Source organism: Canis aureus, chromosome 5, assembly GCF_053574225.1.
Source record: "Canis aureus isolate CA01 chromosome 5, VMU_Caureus_v.1.0, whole genome shotgun sequence".
NCBI lineage: Eukaryota > Metazoa > Chordata > Mammalia > Carnivora > Canidae > Canis > Canis aureus.
Window position 1 is genome coordinate 45,100,597 of NC_135615.1, and position 24,069 is coordinate 45,124,665.

At 35.6% G+C, this 24,069-nt stretch overlaps 1 protein-coding gene across 4 annotated transcripts in view; it reads left to right on the forward strand.

The window, feature by feature from the left end:
* The window catches only part of GPBP1 (GC-rich promoter binding protein 1), a 71,263-nt gene extending 56,413 nt beyond the window's left edge, over positions 1–14,850 (forward strand). For all 4 annotated transcript variants that reach the window (XM_077897870.1, XM_077897871.1, XM_077897869.1 and 1 more), the window contains 4 exons: positions 709–876; positions 1,316–1,503; positions 8,303–8,405; positions 13,899–14,850. In XM_077897870.1, the coding sequence (XP_077753996.1) occupies positions 709–876; positions 1,316–1,503; positions 8,303–8,405; positions 13,899–14,057 (618 nt within the window). In that variant the 3' untranslated portion in view covers positions 14,058–14,850. The remainder of the gene's footprint in view (positions 1–708; positions 877–1,315; positions 1,504–8,302; positions 8,406–13,898) is intronic.
* Positions 14,851–24,069: the final 9,219 nt, after the last annotated feature.

A 24,069-nucleotide genomic window follows, 5' to 3' on the forward strand; every position in this document is an offset into this window, starting at 1 on the left:
CATAGCCCCTCATTTTACTGGTTTTTAGTAATAGAAATTTAGAACTGGGATGAAAGGACCAGCATTCTCAGTTGGTATTATGGCTTAGATTCCTTATAGTCTATAGACATTTATTGCCAACACTTTGGCATTATGGTAGTTTTCCATAGATAAAAATCTCTAACATGGAGTTTTAACATTCTGTTTTCTACTGTGTTCCACTGTCAAAACAAAATAAAAAAAAGGACTCTAGTACATATCCCCCCCACCTCCTTCCAGCCCTACCACAAACATTTTCCTTCATGAAATCCTACTTGATAAACTCTGTATCTGTGTGTATATAATTATAAAATAGATCTTATTGGAGTTGTTATTAGGACCTTAGAACTCTGTGGGACACAGTTTTAAAAACCACTCCAATATGTATTATAGGCATATTTAAGTAGCTTTAGAATGGATTTTACGAAATTATTTAAACTCTCAATTTAGAACAGTGGTTGTTAGTAGTGCCAGACCTTAATTGTTTTATGGGATAAAAAAAAAAAAGAATTAAAAAAAATTCTTTTGTTTACTTATTCAGTGGGATAAACTTATACAAGTATAGAGGGAAATAGGCTTTAAAATCAATTTTGTATTGTGAATAGGGTGAAATAGGAAGTTGTAGTAGTTAAACTTTATATTGATATTCTTTGTCTCTGTATTTATTACTATTTCTGAATTTTTTCTTAGTGTAATCGCTCAAATTCCTCTTCACCTGTTGACAAACTTAATCAGCAGCCTCGTCTAACCAAACTGACACGTATGCGCACTGATAAGAAGAGTGAATTTTTGAAAGCGTTGAAAAGGGACAGAGTAGAAGAGGAACATGAAGATGAAAGTCATGCTGGCTCAGAGAAGGTAATTGAACTAGCAGTAACTCTTGGTTTGACATTAACATGTCATTGGAATATTTGGTCAGATATCATTCAAGACCTTTGAATAAACTTTAATCAAAATAGTCATCTCCCTGAAAGCAAGCTAGTTTACTATATGTATAAAGAAGGACTTCTTTTCTGAAGTAGATTTTTCTCGTTCTGTTGTTGCTGTGCAGAAATAATGTTTTGTTTTGTATTTTCTGTCTTGCCTGCCTTCATCCTTTTGATTTGCCTTTGTTGAATAAATGTGAAGACATAGAGTCAGAAAACTGTGGGTATTCTTCACAGCTTACTTTTATATTTTCTGAGAATATCTCCTAAATTTAATGACTATAATATTTATGTATTATCTGGAATCTATTAAAGTTTTCAACAGATGTAATCTCTAACTCCTTTTTCTTTTTTAACTTCCTACAAATCAGGATGATGATTCATTTAACTTGCATAACAGCAATAGTACTCATCAAGAAAGGGATATAAACCGAAATTTTGATGAAAATGAAATTCCACAGGAGAATGGCAATGCCTCAGTAATTTCCCAGCAGATCATTCGGTCTTCAACCTTCCCACAAACTGATGTTCTTTCAAGTTCACTTGAGGCAGAACACAGGTTAGTGTTCATTTTTACTTTTTTCTTAGCATTTTTTACATCCAGGGTTTTGATATTATTATAGAATTGTGACTTATTTGAAGTTTTTTTGAACTGTTTACCAAATTCCCTCCATCTTACATGTAGAGTTACATGATTTTTGATACATTCAGAGCTGTGCAACTGACATCACATTCTGATTTTACAGCATTTCTGTCCCCCCTAGAAGAAGCCCTGTGCTCATTTGCATTTAATTTCTCATTTTTCCTCTATGTCCTGGGCAATTACTAATCTACTTTCTTGATAGTTTTGCCTTTGCTGGATATAAATAGAATCATATATTGGTGTTTTATGCCTGGCTTCTTTCACTTAGCATAATGCTTTCAAGATTCATGTTGTATCTTGTGTCACTATTTTGTGTATCTTTAGTGACAAGTATGCGATATGGCTCTGTCACATTTTGTTCATCAGTTTTGTTGGGTATTGAGTTGTTTGTACTTGATGAGTATTCAGGATAATGGTACTTACTATCTGAAAATTCCTGTACACGTTTTTGTATGGACATGTTTTTGGCATTTTGGGTGTGGGTAGTTACAGGAGTGGAATTGCTGGGACATAAGCTCAACATTTTGAGACTTCAAACTATTTTCTAAAATGACTATACCATTTTACGTTCTTATTAACAACATATGAAGGTTCCAGTTTCTCCATATTCTTACTTAACCACTCTAATGTTGTTTGTGTTGAGTATCTTTTCAAGTACTTGTTCGCCATTTGTATGTCTTCTGTGAAGAAATACCTATTGAAATTCTTTGTCCATTATTAAATTGTATTATTTGTCTTACTGATTGTAAGAATTCTGTATGTATTTTGAATATAGGTCCATAATCACATGATAATTTGCAGATATTTTTCCCCATTCTGAGTTTTTCACTTTTTCAGTGGTGCCTTTTGAAATGCAAAAACTTTAAATTTCGATAAAGTCATTTTATCATTTTTCCCCCTTTTATTCTGTTTTGCACATTTTTTGAATGTTCGAAGTATAGAGGTCCAAATTCATCCTTTTCCATATGGATATCCAGTTGTCTCACTATGTGATTTATTTTTTTATTGCAGGCTTTCAAGAGCACTTTATGCTTCCATTATTGCAGTTTTTAAACACTTTTTAAATAGTGAAGTCTTAAGTGATTTAGTAGTCTAAGAATTGAAGAGTATTGAAGTCTAGTGTGAACTTTTAGGTTTTTTTTTTCTCCTATGATTCCCTAGGTAAGATAAGAGCAGGTATTTTTTAAGAAATAAATGACTTACCCTTCATATGGTCTTGAAATAAACCACGTAGTTCAACATTAGTAAATGAGGCATTTATGGACTAAAGCTTAATTCCTTCTGATTTTTTTTGTCGTTTTAATTAAGCAGATTTTTATTGAAGCTTAAATTGTGGTACAGAAATATACTTCAACTGATTGAATTACCAACACCATGAAGGGAGAAATGATGGCACCAAAACTTACCTCTCTACTATGTATACTAGTATTAGATTACTATTCAGTCTGTAATCTTCATTTTTTTCTATTACAGATTTTATTTGAGAGAGAGCTTAAGTGATGGTGGTGGGGGTAGCAGAGGGGGAGAGAGAAGCAGACCTCCCCACTGAGCAGGGAACCCATGGGGACCTTGATCCCAGGACCCTAAGATCATGATCTGAGCCAAAGGCAGACATTTAACCAACTGAGCCACACAGGTGGCCCTGTAGTTTTCATTTTTATAGGCTTTTTCCCATACATATTTATGCAGTTTTTCAGTGTAACTACTAAAGCAATAAAATGCTGATATGTGTAGTTATATTGTCACATATCACTCTGTAATTGCCTTATGTAAATTGAGTTGTTCTTCTGTTAAAAAATTTTTACATTGTTTAGGACCAGGCTCAGTGAGGAGTGATATGTATATGTTAACAGCCTCGGTGGTTGACTTGACTTTCTGTTTAGTTTAATGCCATTTCTCCTAGAACTTTATTTAATTCTAAGACAGTGGGGATGTAAGCTATACCTACCGTAGAATAACTTTTAAAATATTTAGATTAAAGACCTCTTTAAGTCTTTGTCTTTCAGGTCCAATTCATACATTATTCTTTATCTCCATAACGGTTTTTGCTCCCCTTTACCAAATGATGTCCTGCCCTTTTTAAATGTAGCTGTAACTATTATATATGAGAATACAGGCATTTGTTTTAATTTTGTAATCTTCCTATACTAACTTGAACTTCTTTTTGCCTAAAATAATTTATTGGGTGGGTGATAAATGTTGAATGTTCATTTGCTGAGAGTTAAACTAGATTAATTTGGGCTAACTTAACTAGGTAATATCTATAAATTTACTTATTTGGGCAAACTGTATTTTGTTTCTATGCATTTAGTATGAATGGATCAGTAACCATACTTTTTATTCCCACCCAAAGGGTAGAATTCCCTTTTACTTCATGCTGTAGTTACTGACTTGTAACTCTGATCGTAGGCCAAGTAATGGCTGCAGTGTCATACAGTGCAGAAAATGGTAAACACTAATTCCTTTTTAAAAAGATAGGCAGAGGTAGACATTTTGGTATTTCCCCCCCATTATTCTAGTAGACCATCTTATATATCTCATTTGCAGCTACGGTTCTGTAGTATGAATATAATTCATGAAACTTGTTTACCTATTAATTTGGGATCTCTCCCTGTACTTTTGTTTGTTTTTTTACAAATAATGCTGCTGTGAGGCACCTGGGTGCCTCAGTTGGTTCAGTGTCTGACTCTTGATTTTGGCTTAGGTCATGATCTCAGGATTGTGAGGTCAAGCTCCTTGAGTTTTGTGCTTAGCATGGAGTTTCCTTGAAATTGTCTCTCCCTCTGCCCCCTCTCCGTGCTTTTGCGCGCTCGCTCTCTCTCTCTCTCTCTCTCTCTCTCTCTCAGATATATAAAATCTTAAAAAAAAACCCCAGATAGTTCTGGTGTGAACATCCTTGTATTTATATATCCTTAAACATATGTATAAATGTGTATAAAACAGACTACTAGGAATGAAGTTAAATGGTCAAATGGCACACAATTGTAATTAAAATAATCAGATTTTACTTGAAGATGTTTTTCCAGTTCCCAGTCTCACCAATAGTCATTTAAATATTTTTAGTCTGACAGTTAAGTCCTGTGCAGAGAAAAGAAATTATACAAACCCAGATGTTCTAATGATTATAGTAAAAGAGGAATTACCTTTTAAAAGGAGATACAGGGTATCCCTGGGTGGCTCAGCAGTTTAGCGCCTGCCTTTGGCCCAGGCCATGATCCTGGGGACCCAGGATCAAGTCCCATGTCGGGCTCCCTGCGTGGAGCCTGCTTCTCCCTCTGCCTGTGTCTCTGCCTCTCTCTCTTTTTCTGTGTCTCCCATGAATAAATGAATAAAATCTTTAAAAAAAAATTAAAGGAGGGACGCCTGAATGGCTCAGCAGTTGAGTGTCTGCCTTCAGCTCAGGGTGTGACTCCGGGGTCCCGGGATCAAGTTCCGCATCAGGCTCCTCATAGGGAGCCTGCTTCTCTCTCTGCCTGTGTCTCTGCCACTCTCTCACTCATGAATCAATAAATGAAATCTTAAAAAAATAAAATAAAGGAGATACAGCATAGGCAATAAAAGAATAAAGATAAATTTTTTACCTGTAGAAACTGTGTTAAGACTGTAGTAAAAGTTGAAACTTAATGGTAAAGTTGGAACTTAGTATCTTTTTTGTTTTTGTATTTGCCTGCAGTATTTTGTAGCAAAAGGAAGTTGAGCCACACAGTTACATAGAAAATACTCACTCCAGTACCTATAATGAATGATTTAACTTTATTAGTTCTTCATCTGCAGACATAGTAATGTAGAAAGCATTTTGGTGTTTTCTTGCTTGATTCATGAAGATGCGGGGAAGAGAGATTTGCCATTCTATACCTCAGCAGAGTGTGATCTTCTTCAGGTGACTACTAATGGGAGAAAATGGAGAGAATAGGAATTCAGAACTAAGCCACATAGAGCAAGAAGAGAAGTTCCAAAATTGGGATAAACTCTAGGGGGTTGGTAGGGAACCCATAGTGCATAACGAGATTAACAGTGATGACTACCTGAATGAATATTTCACTTTGTACGTCATCGTCCTTTTTATTTTTTTTTTAAGTCCTTATATTATTTTGTGGAAATGTTGTACATGCTAAAAAAGATCTCAAGTCAATAAAAAAGGAAGTAAATGTGCTACTACTTTGGAAGCATTTTAACTTAAATTTCTTAGTTTGAGTTTTTTCTGCTTGGTGTATAGTATATGTTTAGAAGTATTCCACAGAAACACATTAATATATATTTTGAGGTAACAAAGTTAATGGCTTCTTTCAGATTATGAGTTTTATTTCTCTGAAAATGGTGGAGTGATACTTCTTTTCCATGGCTTCAAATTTCCATAAACTTTATGTGCATATTAAGTATTTACATTGGTTGAATTTAACAAATCAGGTGTCAGTGATAAAGTTCTCAGGGATAACAATTCTTAGTTCGTATGTGTAAACTAAAATACAAAATGAAAAATACGAAACATATACAAAAAACACGTTATTATTAGTTTTCTTGTCAAGTTTCAATATTTCATCACGATAGTGAGGATAGTTTGAATGTTAAGGGTGGGGAGTAGGTAAGCATCAAATGAGTGCCAGAGAAATTCAAGGGAGTTTGGGATAGATCTCATGGCTTGAGTACCAGTCAGAAAGAGTAATTCAGAGCTAAATTAAATCTTTAAAGATGAGACAATAATAGGACAGGAAGGGGATGTGAAAGGATATTTAGGGTTGAATACATACTTAAGGGGCAGTGAGTGAAGTATCTTGAAGGAGTGTGTAGTCCTTACTGGAATTAGAGATAACATTGAAAAGGCAGGGCCTTGGAGATCTTTGCAAACTCCTTGATTGCTTCAGATGAAGAATTAGCTCAGGGAAGTGAAGGAATTTGCCTTTGGCTTATATACCTATTTGTGATAGAATAGGAATTGGGACCCAAGTACTCTGCTTCTAAATCTATACTTTTTCTAATGTAAGAAATTTGAATTTGTGGTCATGAAGTTAAGGAGTTTATTCTTTAGAATTGGGAAGCCATTAGAAACACTTAGCAGAGGCTAGTTATTGTGAAAGTATAAGATGTAAGGGTGATAGTCAAAGTGTAAGATGTAATTGGTGTAATAGTTTGAGGGAATGAGGAGAAACACTAACAAAAAAGGAAAGGCGTAGATCACTGTCACAGTATATTCCTAACTGTAGGGCAAAGCATTTGTTTTGAAAGCTCTTCCAGAAACAGTTAATAGTTACACCTTCTGGAGGGAAGGGGGAAGGTGAGATTGGACATTTATACTAACTTGGAAAGAGAAGACTAGAATTCTGTTTGCTTCTTTGCCATCAAGTAAGCAAGTTATTTTACCTGATCTTGATTATGTGTAAAATATGGGTGTTACGTTAAATCAGTGCTCAGATTCTCTGAGCACTGATACTGAGATTATTTGAAAAGGTACAAGACCCTTGTGGCTGGTTCAAGTTAAGAGATGAGTTAGGTATAAATAGAGTAACAAAATATTAAAAAACCAACATGGACCAATACAGTACATGTGGCTATGTAAGAAACTTTGAAATAGTTGAGTCAGATGCATCAGCTGTGGCTGGTTTTCATATTTGCCTGACTGGAGAAAAGTCATTGGCTCCCTGTTACTTATTTTTTAAAGCTCACTGTGCCTTAGATGGAAATATTCTTTTTAAAAATTGGAAGGAGGGCAGCCCCAGTGGCACAGTGGTTTAGCGCAACCTGCAGCCAGGGGTGTGATCCTGGGGACCCGGGATCGAGACCCACATCGGGCTCCTTGTATGGAGCCTGCTTTTCCCTCTGCCTGTGTCTCTCTCTTTCTCTGTGTATCTCTATGAATAAATAAATAAAATCTTTAAAAAATAATAAATAAAAATTGGAAGGAAAAGAGAATAACCATATTAATTATTTTACTTAGATCTCTTCATCGGAAGAGCTTTTAAAAAAGTGGTCTGCTACTGTAGAACATAGTGCCCCTTTCACATTGAAATATATGTTGAGGTTGATGATTGGCATGTACGTAAGAGGTGATACCAACTATAAAATGCAAGGTAGGGGTAAGATAGCTCAACTTTTTCTTTCCAAAGTAAAAAAACTTAATGAGTAGCTAAGAATATGGTAGATTGTGGTGATATTAAAAAAAAAGAAGAAGGGATCCCTGGGTGGCGCAGCGGTTTGGCGCCTGCCTTTGGCCCAGGGCGCGATCCTGGAAACCCCGGATCGAATCCCACGTCAGGCTCCCGGTGCATGGAGCCTGCTTCTCCCTCTGCCTATGTCTCTGCCTCTCTCTCTCTCTCTCTATGTGACTATCATAAATAAATAAAATTTAAAAAAAAAATTAAAAAAAAAAAAGAAGAAGAAGAAATACTGCTTTTACTTTCTGTATAAGAATTTAGCAGTTTTTGTTTTATTTTTACGTTTCTGGGCTAGAGACCCTTTCCTAAATTTCCAGCCTAGAGAACCTCTGAGGACAAACTTAAAACAGTCGCACACAGTTCATTCTGATCTTCCTAACAGTTTATTGGGCTTTAATTTTACCTGTTCATTTTAAAAAAGATTGAAAGCGTATAGTAAGAAAGTTCTTTTTTATGTGTTTTGAGGACTTTATAATGGATCTGGATGGTGTTTTCTTACAGTGTAAATGGAATTATTCTACTTGGGTGAAGCTATAAATTAACCTGTTTTCCTGACTCCTTTTCAGATTGTTAAAGGAGATGGGCTGGCAAGAAGACAGTGAGAATGATGAAACATGTGCTCCCTTAACTGAGGATGAAATGAGAGAATTCCAAGTTATTAGTGAACAGGTGAGAAGACCTGGATCATAAAAATTCACTTTAAATTGCCTTTCCTTAATCAGAATGACATACTATACTAAGCATTTTTTAAGAGAAGAGAGATTTTATACCTTTCTATTTAGGAGTTTATTAGACATCACAGTATAGGTCAGAATTGAATTTGTTTTAAATTGCATTTGTCTACATTGCTTAGAAATTAGTATAAAATGTCTATGATTTGTCATGTCCAGCCTTTTTTTTTTTTTTTTTAATAGTATGGGGATAAGTAAAAAGCACCACTGTCTTCACCCTTTCCTTGCATAAGAATATTTTGTGTTCTGAATCCTCTTGTTTTTTGTCTCCAGTTTCTTTTTTGAAAGAGTGTTAGGAAATGTTTGATAGAATTGCTGAAATAAAAAAAATTTTAAATGTGAAAAAAAATGAAATTGCTAGGTCATATGGTCGTGTTTAACTTTTTGAGGAACCACCATACTGTTTTTCCACAGTACCTGTACCATTTTACATTCTCATCAGTTGTGCTCAGGAATTGATTGATTGAGAATAGCTATCCTAATGGTTGCTAAGTAGGTATTTGATTATGGTTTTGATTTGCTCTTCAGTATTAGTTAATTAAATAGGTGTTTGAGCATTTTTCTTGAACTTGCCATTTGTATATCCTCTTTGGAGAAAGTTTATTCAAGTACTTGGCCCATTTTTTAATCAGGTGTTGAATTGTGGTACTTCTATATATATTGTGGCTCTTAACTCCTACATGAATTACAGTATTTTCTCACATTTGGTAGGTTGCCTTTTTACTCTTTTGATTGTATTCTTTGATGCATAAAAGCTTTAAGTTTTGGATCCAACTTAACTATTTTTTTCCTTAGTTCCTACTCCTATTATTGTCATATTCCAGAAATCATTGCCAAACTTCAATGTCGTGAAGCTTTTGCCCTATGTTTTCTTCTCTGTTCTCTAGTTTTGGTTCTTAGGTTTAAGTGTTTGATCCATTTTGAGTTAGTTTTTGTTTGTGTTGTAAGGACTTACCTTCATTTTTTTGGGTTATATCTCTGAAAACTTTGTCAAAAATAATTTGAGTATGAAGTTGCTCCTTGAAGAACACAGGTTTCAATTGCATGAGTCTACTTAGATGCAGATTTTTTTTTTTTTTTGCGATACTCTACATATATTTTTCTCTTACGATTATCTTAACATTTTCTTTTCTTTTTTTTTTTTTTTTTTTTTTTACCCTTATTGTAAGAATACTGTATAGCATACAATCTTTTTGTTATCTATAGGGCTTCCTAGTTAACAGTAGACTCTCAGTAGTTAAGTTTTGGAGGAGTCAGAAGTAATACATGGATTTTCTACTCCACTGGGTGGGAGAGGGCAGGTTGGTGCCCTTAATCCTTGGGTTGTTCAAGGATCAACCATATATGTAAGGGTTTATTTTGGTTTTCTAATCCATTGGTCTTTTCTGTTTTGTTTTTTAAACCAGTACCACATTGTCTTGATGACTCCAACTCTGAAAGAAGTTTAGAAATCAGGAAGCATGGAACTTCCAACTTACTTGTTTTTAAAGATTATTTTGGCTGTTTGGAATCCCTTGAGAATTCGAATTGAATATGAATTTCAGGATGGGCTTTTCTATTTCTGCAGCAGATAGCTTTGGGATTTTGATAGGGGTTATACATTTTTAATCTAGATTAAATATAGATTATAGGTTGCGGGATCCCTGGGTGGCGCAGCGGTTTGGCACCTGCCTTTGGCCCAGGGCGCGATCCTGGAGACCCGGGATCGAATCCCACATCAGGCTCCCAGTGCATGGAGCCTGCTTCTCCCTCTGCCTGTGTCTCTGCCTCTCTCTCTCTCTCTCTCTCTCTCTCTCTGTGACTATCATAAATAAATAAAAATAAGAATAAAATTAAAGAAAAAAGATTATAGGTTGCATTTTAATCTATAGATTGCTTTGGATGTAACATTCTCATCCTAGTAAAAAGTCTTTTAATCTAGGAGTGTGGACTCTTTTACATTTATTGGTGCTTTGAAAATTTTTTCAGCAATGATTTGTAGTTTGCATGGAAGGAATTTTTGGCCTCTTTTGGTTAAGTTATTTCTTATAGTGTGCATATTTACCATATTTGTTCTCAGTTTTTATGTGGAATCTTTAGGGTGTTCTACATATACGGTCATGTCATCTTTGAACAGATAATTTTACTTCTTTTCCAATTTCGTATTGCCTTCCCAGTTTAAAGTTTTTATTCAGAAGTTATTTTTTTAAATATCTGTTTATTCATGAGAAACAGGGAGAGGCCGAGACATAGGCAGAGGGAGAAGCAGTCTTCTCACAAGTAGCCCAATGTGGGACTCGATCCAGGGACTCCAGGATCCCGTCCTGGGCCAAAGGCAGGCGCTAAATCGCTGAGCCACCCAGGTGTCCCTTGAAAAGTTTTTAGTTATTTTTCATAACAGGATTGTAAAGCTGATAGGTAATAGTTACAAGGATTTTTTGTCTTGTTTATTGTACTGTATATTTTACATAAAAACATTGACTTTATGTATACAGTTGGATGAGTTTTGACAGATGACAGATGCATTATGCCCCTTAGCATTCAGTTCTTTTACTTTCAGCTCCAGTCCCTGGCAGACATTTATTTGTTTTCTGTCACCATAATTAGCCTCTGGAATGTTTTAGTAATTGAACCAAGCACTGTATAGTCTTAGATTTGGCTGCTTTCATGTTTTTTGAAACTCACCCATGTTTGGTGAGTAATAGTCCATTTTATGGATTTACCAGTTTGTGGATCTGTTTAAACAGTTCGTTCTGAATGTGGAGAAAGCCGTCAAGAGAAAGCCACCCCGTACAATTACCATAAGGTAGTAGTTCCAAGGAACAAAATACTGTTCGATCAATATAGTTGGCTTTCAACTTTGTGATAACTGGGGCAGGTGGATAAAATCCTACTGAGTAATATAAAAATTTTGTGCATTCTGTATGTTGGAAAGCAGTGGTATGTAAGTATAATGTCGAATTTTTTCTAAACAAATGATAAGGACATTGATATGTTCATATTAATGGTGACATATCATTTGGCATAGACACCTGAAAATTATTAGGGCTTGAGATTTATATATGTATATATAAATATATATATTCTTTTATATATATATATAAAAGAATTTATATTTTATCTGATAACAGAAGAATCTGATTTCAAACTCCCTTTTTAAAATTTCACCCAAGATACTATGGACTTTTACATAAATGAGCCCCTGTCATAGAGTGACATTTTGAGCGGGTAGATGGATTCCCATATAAAGCAGAATGTGATGGTTTTCATAATATTTAAGATGAAGGCAGGAGAGAGAGCCAGTGTGCTGGGTATTTGTTTTAAGGGGTGTGAAACAATTGTTTGTACATAAGTACAGGTGTAGTCTAAAGTGTACGTTGGAAGACCAAAAATCAGAATGATTACTTGGGGAATATATTGTAATAATTAGAGGAAGGATAAATGAGGGCCTAAAGTAGAGAAATGGTAGTAAAAAATAGTCTTGATGAAACTAAAATCTGAAATAGAATCAGCAGGATTTTGAAATTTTTCAACCTATGTACTGATAATTGTATCATAACAAAAGAGGAATACAGGAGGAGCTGGTTCTTAGGAGGCTTTTAAAAAACTTGCTAATAAGTTAGATGTTTGTGGGGACAATGCAGACATTTAGAGAAAACAGAGAAAAGATTTAGTTTTTTTTTTAAAGATCTTACTTATGGGACGCCTGGATGGCTCAGTGGTTAAGCCTCTGCCTTTGGCTCAGGGCATAACCCTAGAGTCCCGGGATCAGGTCCCACATCAGGCTCCCTGCATGGAACCTGCTTCTCCCTCTGCCTGTCTCTGCCTCTGTCTCTGTGTCTCATGAATAAATAAATAAAATCTTTAAAAAAAAAAGACAAGATCTTATTTATTAGTGCACACGAGTGGGAGAGGGACAAGCAGATTCCTTGCTGAGTGCAGAACCCTACATGGAGCTCCATCCCCAGGACCTCTGAGATTATGACCTGAGCCCGAGTCAGATTCTTAACTGACTAAGCCACCCAGGCATCCCTCTCCCCCCTTTTTAAAATCAAAGTTTTTCAGTTGATATCTTTCCACAGCTTTGTGGCATTGATGATAACGATTTGAAAAGCAAGGGTAGAACTTTGGAGGATGGTAAAGGTGTACCTTTAAAAAAGGACCAAGGTGTATCTGTAATCATCACAGTGGCTGAGAACACCAGGGGATACATATGTGGGCCATGGTTTTTCTCAGTAAAGCTAATATGAGGTCATTTGTTCAAAGTGAGGGGGAGGTTAGCTTAAACTTAGTATTTAGGTAGAAAGAAAATCTGTGGAAAATAGAGAAGTAGGGCAAAAAGAAATTGAGGGCTAAGACTCTAGACTTATTTCTTGTTTGTTAAGATCTGTAACAAAATAAACTGTGATTTAAGTGGCTCTTTTCCTTTGCATCCTAACCTAATGCTCAGGATTTAGCGATTTTAAAAAAAAACCTTTCTAAAATGTGAAACTTCTAGACAGATCCAAATAATATTATATTCTTGAATTTGGTCTTACAGAAGGTCGTATTTAGAGATTTTTGGTATAAATTACAGTCTCCTTTTTCATAAATGTAATTCAAAAGACAAGTGTTATTAGAGAGTGTATGTTACCATTATTAATTTATCTTAATTTTGTGTCTTTAAATAATTGTTTCTAATTTGGATCAATCATACCCCCTTCCCCTATTTGTGATCTTTGGACTCTGTTCTTATTTATTTTACCATACTAACCCCTTTCGTTCTGATATCTCTCGTTTTCAAAAATAGAAGACCCCCCCCCCCACCCCGTGTTGGAATCTCTGTGGTTAAGCCTTTAAAGGGCTCTATTTGATTTTGTTATTTTGTGTACCTTACTTGAATTACTTACCTTCTGGAATAGTTTGTATTCTACTTATTCTGCAAAGTGGGAATAAAGCAGTTTCCGGAGTGTGTTATAATAGCCCAGTTTGGTCAGAATAATAAAATAACAGCCAAAGCTTAATGGCTGGTGATTATATTCTGGTTAGCATCTGAAGGTGTTTAGTATTTAGTGCAACTTTCAATTAAGGAGATGAAAATTTGGATAGGATTATTTAGTATCTTAACAAGTGATACGGTTACGTCCACACCTACCCTGTCTTGATTGACAACCTGCTCTTTCCACTACAGTAGTAACACATTAATTTTATTCACTTTTTGCTTTGGTTGATGTTAATTATAGTTTTCTAAAAGGTAAGGATTTATTCCTAGGAAATAATTTGTTAGAACTGTTGGATCAATTACCTGTATTTAACTAGTTTTCTGGAAATGATATCATCTGGAATTTTCAGCATAGAATATAATTTTATTAATGTATTCATGGTTACATTGAATTACTATAGTATTCTTAATTTATAAGTAACCCCTGGAGGATAGGTTATGTATTTAATTTACTTATTTTTGATCTTTTAGTTACAGAAGAATGGTCTGAGGAAAAATGGTATTTTGAAAAATGGCCTGATCTGTGACTTCAAGTTTGGACCCTGGAAAAACAGCACTTTCAAACCCACTATTGAGAATGATGACACAGAGACAAGTAGCAGTGACACATCAGATGATGACGATGTGTGAAGGATTTCCTAACAGCTTTAGAAATTTTAGTGTGATACATCTCTCATACAGTTTGGGGTGAATTGTAAAAATGAAGAACTATAATTTATGTAGTAAAATACCCCATTAGAAGATGATTTTTTTGAGGGACTTCACTATGAAGAAAACCAAGAATGTTGTGTTGGGCTGTGTTGAACATTATTTCTTTGTAAATGAATGTTGTAGAAATGAGGACTTTGGTTGATCCAACATTGACTTTCTTCATCACTGCAGCATTTCTCTGACTAGCAATGTGACGATGTAACAAATGAGATTTTCTCATTTAATAATAAAAAATTGTGTAATGTTTTGCAAAGCTTCTGTCTTAAAATGTCCAGGTCTTAAGAAAAAAGGCAGCTTACACTGTTTTGCTTGCAGAGTCATATCTTTTTCGTACAATGGAAATCCTCAAGTCCACTTTGTGCCCCCCTGCCCCCAAAAGGACAATGTAGCATGTTGGCTAAAACTGGAGCAAAGTGCACTAAAACATTAATTTCCTGAACTCAAGTGTTGTACTAGTCACCTTTTAAAACATAAATTGCTCTTTAGCCATTTGTTCGGTTAACGTTACAGGAAAGACTTGACACACTTTCTTCCAAATTTTAAGAGGCGATTTTCAAGAACTTTATTTGGGTATGTTGTCAGACCAGGACTTTCAGAGTTGATGGAAGAGTCTTGTGGGAAAACTTATTTTGATAAATTATTACACATGCAGAAAAACTGATCACACTGACTGGATCTGTCCACACATGGAAAATAAACTGGATTTTCAGAATATTGTTGTTCTCTCTAGTGTTCAAGGTTTTGGTCTCTAAACACAATGTGCTTCATTTACTTATTAAAACAAAGTTATACCTTCTTTATTAAAGATAGTGATTAGTTTAGAAAAACTTATGGAAAATAGCCTTTTATTATCAAATGTTTAAGTTTATTAAATCAATGAATGTTAAACAGTCACTTTATTTTCATTTGCATATCTTTAAAGTCATTTCTATTTCATTGACTGGAAGAGTAATTTGGCTCTGTATATTTATATTTCAGTTTTTCTAGTTTTGTGTTCCTGCATTTGCTTATAGCTTCTCTCATCCCATTTCTATCCATGTTTAAATATATGCTGATTGTAAAGAGTATAATCTCAGAGCAAAATGTAGGTTTTAGGTTAGATTAAGCTAATCCACATTTTTTTTGTTTTGTTTTGTTTTAAACTGTATTTTCTCAGAACGTTGCAGTGTTTTTGCTATTTCTACCTCAGGATCCTGCTCAAACTCCCCAGCTTTTCAAGAGAAGCCAGATTTTTTGTTCACACTGAGACTGGTGGTGATAGGGAAATTGAAAAACAACAAAAGCACACTTTTACCCCCACAAAACTCAGAGGATGAGTTAGAGTGGTAACAAGTATTAAATACATCTTAAAGTTATCTTTTAAATAGAGTCTTACTACATAATATGCCACACTGCAATCTAGTCACCTAGAGAGTTAGTGTAGTGCATACATCCACAGGTGAACCTAAAGTATGCTTTGACAAAGCTCTGTCTGTATCAGATACTGAATGTATTGGGGACTCTCAGATTGCACTGTTTGGTTAACAGATTAATGAAATCTATCAGATGGAAAATGTATTTGCTAACATAAACTAGAAGGGACTTGAAATGTGGTTTACATTAAAATCTACCTTACTGTTTCCACTGAACAGCTTTCAGAAAAAGATTTCTTAAGAAAAATTTTAAGTATCTTTTCTGCTTTATAATTCAGATAATTTTTTTGGCCTTAAGTCTCATCTGTCAGCATTTAAGTAATGTTTTTTGTGCATTCATGCATTAATATGGAATGTGTTTAGTAGTTTACCTTTTATAAGTATGGTAGGGTACAATGAGGTGGTTATTCTACTTAAGTGATAGCATCAACAAGTTTGCTTACTGACTGGGAGAATCCATACAAATGTATTTCAATAGAACCATTAAAGCTTAGCAAAATTACTCTCTAATGGGTAGCTGGTAAAGACTTGGACCATATGGGTTGAAAGGGAGCTCATAAAGTACAGAAACGAGTTAAATTGCACATCTAGTGTAGATTTGTTTAACTCAGAAATAGGCCATGGATGTCTTAAAAAAAGAGTACTTTGGACTGCTTCATACTCAGCTTCTCTGCAGCAGGTTGTTTTTTACAAACCACTTTATTAAAGTGTAAATTGATAAAAAAACATTTAAAGCATATAATTTGTTAAGTTTTGACTTCTGTGAAACCATCACTGCAATCAAGGTAGTGAACAGTATATGTCACTCCCAGACATTTTTTGGTGTCCCTCCTTTGTAATCCTTCCCTCTTATTACTACCTCCCTCCTCAGCACCCCTCCCCTTTTGGTATGAAATGTAATTAATGAGCAAAAATCTTATGGTAATGGGTTTAAAATAACATTTCAAAAATTGTATCTTATTTGCTTTATATTAAGATAAGGATTAGAATTATTTATATTTCCATAAATCTATTTCTATTAAAGTTGAAATAAATGTAGAAGTGTAAACCTAAAAATAATCAGATTGATTTGATAACATCAGATTTATATTAACCCTTAAAAATTCAATGTCTTCAAGGGCCTGGTTCCTATAAACACATACCTTAAGTTCAGTTTACTAGTGTTTATTATGTATTGTTGTTAGAATATGGTTATGCAAACATATTTTGGACTTATTAGGGATGTCTCATAAATGACTTTTGACCCTCCCTCCCAAATCGTTAACCTGAGATCACATTCTACTTGGATGCTCCATAATCTCCTACTCATGACTTTATAAAAGATGTTTTATTAAATAGTGCTTTTATTAGAATGTAAGTATCTGGATTTAGAAAAGGCACACCCTTTTGAAATTTTTCAAGTGAGAATTTTTATTTTGGGTTACATGATAAATTTAGGAATATATTCCTAGGACTTTTAAGTAATAGGATATCACTGATTGAGAGCTGGGTATTATGTCTTTGTCTTTTGAACAGTTCATGTTTCTGGAGGTTATAGTGGCCACCTGGTAATGGTGGGTAGAGTGGGCAGGGTATTTCAAACACTAGAAAACCCCCCAGAGCCTTCCCAAGTATTGCAAAGAAGCTTTGCTTATTCTATTTTGCTAGTTAATGTTATTTCCTTGCCTAAGGGCAGCATGCTAGAACTATAGACAGTTTTGGTGCTCCAACAAAAGTAGTGGTTGTATAGAATATGAGCACTTTGGGACACGGACCTGAAAAATTGCAGAGCTTGGAAATGTGTAATTCAGTATTACTTTTTTGTAACTGAGTTTTTCTTGTTTACCTAAGAGACCTAAATTGTGCAGTTAATCCCTTGATGATGTTTAATTTATCCTGTAAGTTTACTCCACTTACTTTTAGGTAGTATTTGTTTTGTGGAAACTTAATCTGGCACAATGATTGAGGTTTATAGTGTGTTAAATCATGAGATGTTTGGGAAGAACACTTTTCATGTTTAATGCAACAGGGTCCTTACTCTTTGTATGCATAAGAGTCGTGGTTCCCAAACTTGTCTGCACATTGGTTTCACTGGAAAGCTTAAAAAAAAAAATGGTGATTTGAGAACTGGCTTTGCCCTTTATGAGCTGTGACTTTTTTTTTTTTTTTTTTTAAGATTTTATTTATTCATAGAGACAGAGAGGGGCAGAGACACAGAGGGAGAAGCGGACTCCATACAGGAAGCCTGACCTGACATGGGATTCGATCCAGGCTCTCCAGGATCACACCCCAGGCTGCAGGTGGTGCTAAACCGCTGTGCCACTGGGGCTGCCCATGAGCTGTGACTTTAATCCAGATACTTAATGCTTCTAGATGTTCGTATCCTAAAGAGTTACTGTGAGAATGAAATCATGAGTGCACAGTAGCAGCTGCATAAATATTTGAGCTTTTTTTTTTTTTTCTGCTTAACACCATGTTATTCAACAGAAAGCTCTAAGGAGCATGTAGTGTGTTTTTAAAATTACATGTTAGAGAAAGCAGGTTGATCCTATTCCAAATAGGTGTATATGATAAACATCTGGTTGAGTTCTCAATGAATTAAGATTGAGCTGTTTCAATCTCTGCTTCGTTTTTTTTTTTTTTTTTTTTTTGGTATTATGTTCAGCTATGAACTAAGCTTGATAATCTGATTTAATCTTAGAGGTTTACCAGTTTTCTGAAATGTAATCATTGCACCTTAATGGTAAATCATGTCCTCGTGAACTAATTATAAAGATAGGCTTCAGTGCTTCAAATCTTCAAAAATAGAGTTGGATCCAACAGTTCCATCTTTTCGTGATACTATTTATGGAAATAACAGTTCTAAGCCGGAGTTTGACTCCATTTCTTTTCAATATTTTTTTTTCCCTTTTTCTGGGATGCTAAAGATAACAGATAATGGGCTGGTGAGTTGTGATGAGAGAGAACCTTTTTTTGGCTTCTTACCCTTATATGGACACTCTATCATGAGAACAAGCTCAGTGAGTCTCGGTGACATGATTTGAAAAGTAATTCATAGGTGTCAACTTCAGCATAAGAGGCTTATGATTCCATGATGGCGTTTTTATTTAGATATGAATGCCTTTTTCATTGGGGAATATACTTTTGTCCTCATAGCCTTAATTCCATTTTAACATGGTTTCTTTAATGATTGAGAAAAGCGCAAACTAGCAATAGACTGAAATTTCAGTTAGTCTGAATACTGTTAATAGGTAGAGTGTAGTTATTTTCTAAGAAGTTCATTTGGTGAGGTGAAAAAGTTTTTTCCACTTTTTAAGTTTTATTAAAACGTAACAGTGTAGTTTGAGTTGTACAATATAGTGGTTGAACTGTACATTACTCAGTGCTCCTTATAACAAATGTACTCCTTAATCTCCAGAGGTGGAAAAATATTTGGAAATTTTCCCCCTTATTTTTGGATGTAATGCTCTGACAGTATTAAGCAATTTTTACTATTTTCATGAAATGAGTTTAGAGTTAGTCATTATGCAGAATAGATAAAACCCGTGCGTTGAGAAGTAAGGAGACTAGAGACTGTTTCTCATGACCAAATAGAGGCATAGAGGTTTTGTGCCACCTTTTAAGATGTGCGATGTTTCATTTTGGGAGATTTTTTTCTGAGTTGGATGTTGTCAAACTTTCTGTCAAGGATAGATACTAAGTATTTTAGACAATATAATCTTTTGCATCCGTTCTGCCACTGTAGCATGAAATCTGCCATAGACCATACATAAATTAATTGAGAAGTCTTCTGCAGTAAAACTGCCCAGCTGGAGATAGTAGTTTGCTGATAGCTTCTAGATATTAAGGACCAAATCTTTAACAACTTTAAAGTGAAAGAGATGTGTTTTTTGATATATACAGTATTACCAGGGTGATCATTTAGTCTTAGAAATTGCTTAACTTGTAAGAAATTGATTTTGCCCCTTTTAGTCAAACATGGTTGTAGTATTATGTCCACACAGGATAAAATATATTGCATCCCGAATCACCCTGAAAGAAGTGCAAATTTATCACTGCAGTACAGATACTAGTAAATCATGGGGACACTTTTGAAAGGGCAGCCCTAGTTTCCTTTTGTCCCCTAAGAGTATTTCTTTCCTGACTTGTTACTCTGCCAGCATTCTCAACTATACATTTTAGAAAGTTAAAAAGTTCTTCATTTGGATTGTGCCTGTGATATTATGGACGATTCTAAAGAAAGATGGCCTTTGGTGGAAACTAGAGCTTTTCTCTGAAGTAATAGAGAAGTATTTGGTAAAGAGTATGTGATCTTTTAAAAGATTTTATTTATTCATGAGAGACATAGAGGGAGAGGCAGATTCCCAGTAGGGAACCTGATGTAGTATTTGATCCCAGGACCCCTGGATCAAACCTGAGCCAAAGGCAGATGCTCAACCACTGAGCCACTCAGATGCTCCCCAAAAGTGTCTCTACCAGCAATAGGACATAAAATGGAACAAGAGCTTTGAAATAAGTGAGGGTCCAAGGTTTGTTATTGCAAGTTGCTATTCCAAGGCATCACGTTCACATCAGAATTTCAGTGCCTGCATTTGAATTGAAGTCTAATGGGTACCAGTAAGACAAGGCCCAGGTAATAGCTCAGGTAATAGCAACAGGTGGTGAAGTTAAGTCTTCAGTAGTGCATGCTTCAGGCTAACAACTAGGCACAGAGAAGACAGTACTGAAATAATTTCTGGAGTGGAGGTGAGGGAAAGATGGCAAGTCTGATAGGCAAGAGGTAGAATCAGTATGTCAAATCTGAACTGAGGAACTAGATATCAGAAACACTTAACTCAGCTTTAGTGAGGCTGCAAGCTGGTGATGAGGTTAAGCCACACCAGAGGTGCCACATGGTCAGTAAACCCATAGACTAACACGTTGCATTAAGGACTCAACCCCCCAAAAAAATAAAAAATAAAAAAAGGACTCAACCCCACCATACCTAGTGAGAGGCAGGGCTAAACAGCTTCTAACGAAATGAAGTTCAAATCGCTTGCTCTATCCAACCTGAGTAAGAACAGTTCTGATTGAAGAGTAAGTGTACATATGAAGCCTACACTAGTTTACATTTTAAGATCTTATCTATTCATCCGACAGAGAGCACATGTGGGGTGAATAGCAGAGGGAGCGGGAGAAGTAGGTTCCCTGCTGAGCAGAAAGTCCAATGTGGGGCTCCATCCCAGGACCCCGGGATCATGACCCGAGCCGAAGGCAGACAGACACTTCACTGATTGAGCCACCCAGGTACCCCTAGTTTACAATCTAATGTCAATGTCTTAATAGTAAATATTTCTTGAATCTGCAACTTCTCAATTTAAATCATAAGCTGACTAAAATGAGAGCCTAGTAGGCCAGACTCTGCTGATTAGTTTGAAGAATAAAGATAACCCCTGGCTGAAGTTGATTACAGCCTTGTAGGAAAAACATTGCAAATGAGTTTTCAAGTATGTGTGGCATATAGGGTTAGTATAGGGTAAAGTCAGAGGGTTCAGGGAAGGCTTTCCAGAGGATGTCATAGCTTGGTTTCAACGAATGGATAACAGTTTACTAAGGCACAAAGAGCAGAGGGAAATTTTAGGCAAAAGAATTGGTTTGTGCAAGGGCATGCTACAGCCAAACGGGTTCAGGAAACCATAAATAGTTCAGTAGAAGTACAGGAGATGGAGGTTAGGCTGCAGGGACCAGATCACAAAGACCCTTGTTTACTGTGTTGACCAAACTTTGATTTCACCCTGCAAGCAGTGAGGAACCATCAAACACACTAAAATTGAGCCATCAGACACAGTGTTCCTTCTGGTTAGCTTTAAAAATCCCTTAACATGATGGTCCGTGTATGTGATTGCTTAAAACTGTGCAAGGACAGGGAGCCTGGCTGGCTCAAAGGAGCATGTAACTTCATCTTGGGGTCATGAGTTCGAGCCCCACAATGGGTATAGAGCTTACTAAAAGAAAAAAACAAAAAACAAACAAAAAAACCCTGCAGGACAGTTTGAAGGGTTAACTTGTGAATGCCACATTCCAGGTGTGACTTTAGGTAAAGAATTGTCTAGGTAGAGGAATACATGTTAGCAATGAAAGAGGCAAACTGCTCCAGGCATGTCAGGGGAAAGTTGATGAAGTCCATAGTGACTTCAGAAAAATGAAGTTCTGGGCAGCCCGGGTGGCTCAGCAGTTTAGCGCTGCCTTCGGCCCAGGGCATGATCCTGGAGACCCGGGATCAAGTCCCATGTCTGGCTCCCTGCATGGAGCCTACTTCTCCCTCTGCCTGTGTCTCTGCTCTCCCTCTCGTGCTCTGTGTCTCTCATGAATAAATAAATAAAATTAAAAAAAAAAATGAAGTATTTTTTTTTTTGAAAAATGAAGTTCTAAGAAGTAATTTTGTTCTTAATAATAAGCCTTTTTCTCCCCTCTGTGTCCAAAGTAAATCTGAAAGTTTACTAAAAAATAATTGAATGATTTTGGGGAATTACCATAAACATAATGTAATGTTAGTGAATGAGGAAATCCAAAGATAGAAAGATGTGGCCTTGGCTCAAGAAACATGATCTCCTTAACCCATATATGTGTATCGATATAACTAAGTCCAGGGAGGCTAAATCTTGAATTCTTTGAATAGATAGCTAGGCACAATTCAGAATACCTGAAAAAAAATTTTTTTCAAAAACCTCTCTTTGAACAATGCTTTTGACATTTCTAAAAATATACTGAATTTACACTTAAAATGTATTCAAAGTCTTCATGGTTTATGCACTTTTCTATGGTTTATTTCACAACTGGGAGAAAGAAGGAATTCCACTTGTTAAATAGTGACCTGTAAGGCTAAGGAGAGCTACTATCAAAGATAGTTAAACATATAACTTGATTTAGGAGAACTTAACCAAAAGTATTCTAAAAATGCTTTAAGCAATGGCAGCATCACCAAAATCATTCACACACTGAGCACCTGCTTTCTCAGTGCCTAGCTCTGTCCTGCATGTTTGTGATGCAAAGCCTACCAATATTACTCTGAAAGGAATATTAGTCTTTTGGATGGTCCAGTTCCAATGTGTCTGTCAGAAAAATAAAAATCACATTTCTTTCTTTACTAAGATGTGACTTTAGTGAAAACATTTGAGAGTAATATTGGTTGTTTGCCTTGAGTTTTAGCTTTGGATTTGGTAGACAAAAGTTCTGAAATTGCAGCTGCTAACTGACAAATTTTCAAGCTGTTCTTTTTGACTTGGGGATAATTATGAAGAGAGGTTGGATTCTTCTGGAATGTCTTTCATTCCAGGCTGGGTGGCTGTTCATGAGTGTTTGCCTTGCTGTACCTGAGTAGCATAGGCATTCTTGAGTCTCAGAAGGTCCACTGATCAATTGCTTTTGACTACAGGATTCTGAGCCAGCTTCCTGGCCAGGCTATTCTGAGCAATAGATTTTTTGTGCAAGGGTGCCCAAAAGATAAGGCCAGTAGAGAGCAGGTAGCAAAGTTGTCTTCAAGTATTTAAAGTATTATTAGGAAAAGAGATTAATTGGGTAGTTTTTGTGTGTTGGTTGAATGATCTGACTTGTATGTGCCTCAATTTACTGAAGTATAAGATGGGATATTATTTGGAGCTGTCTCAAAAAAATACATGTAAGGCCTTTATGAGAACTTGGCACACAGTCCACTCAGAAATATCAACTTAATTTTTTTTCTGTGTATCTCAATGGAAAGAACTCTAGCAGGATAATTTTCTAAATGGGTATTTCATGGATAAACATGTTTACCAAGAAGTTTTAAACATTGAACCTTAACCATTTGCTGGGTGCAGTGGAAAGTATGAGTATTCCCCATTTGTACAAGGTGAAACTCAAGAAGGTTCATAATCTCCCCTAAAGTCTTCCTGTGAATACATGAGTGCACTGATTGGTACTTGAATGAGGTCTTCTAACTTCCTAAGTCAATGTGCTTTCTGCTTAATGAAACAACTAGGGCCAATCCAAGGATGTTGGAGGGATGCAGAGTTCAGTCACTGAATGAGAAATCTTTTTACTAGAGTTCTTATGAAATAGTTTGCTTGTGAGAGAATGAGCAGTGGCAGTCAGTATTCAAGCAAGAGCTTGGTGACCAGTTTTCATAGATACTGTGAAGGACTTCTTTCATTTGGGAGAATCTTGCCCTAGATGACTGTAATGGTCCCTTTGACTTAGATTGTATGGTCTTAAGTAAATTAAGTTTGTTAGCTCATATTTTTAAAATTTTAATTATTTTTCATTGTAACTCATCTCAAAGTCATAAATAATGTAAGCTACTCTCACTTAAATGTTTTGTGTAATTTACTTGCCTTATACTTTCTGGTAGCAAAATGTGAGTAACATGACCTGGTACACTTAGCCTTAGGTATACGTCACATTGCATCACAGAGAATATTAAAAAGATATGTACTCCAGGGTTGAAATCTAGCAAAATCAGCAACTTTTACTGTTTTAGCAGAACATTCTTAAGTGAAGCTGTTATTCCCTCCTCCCTTACTGTT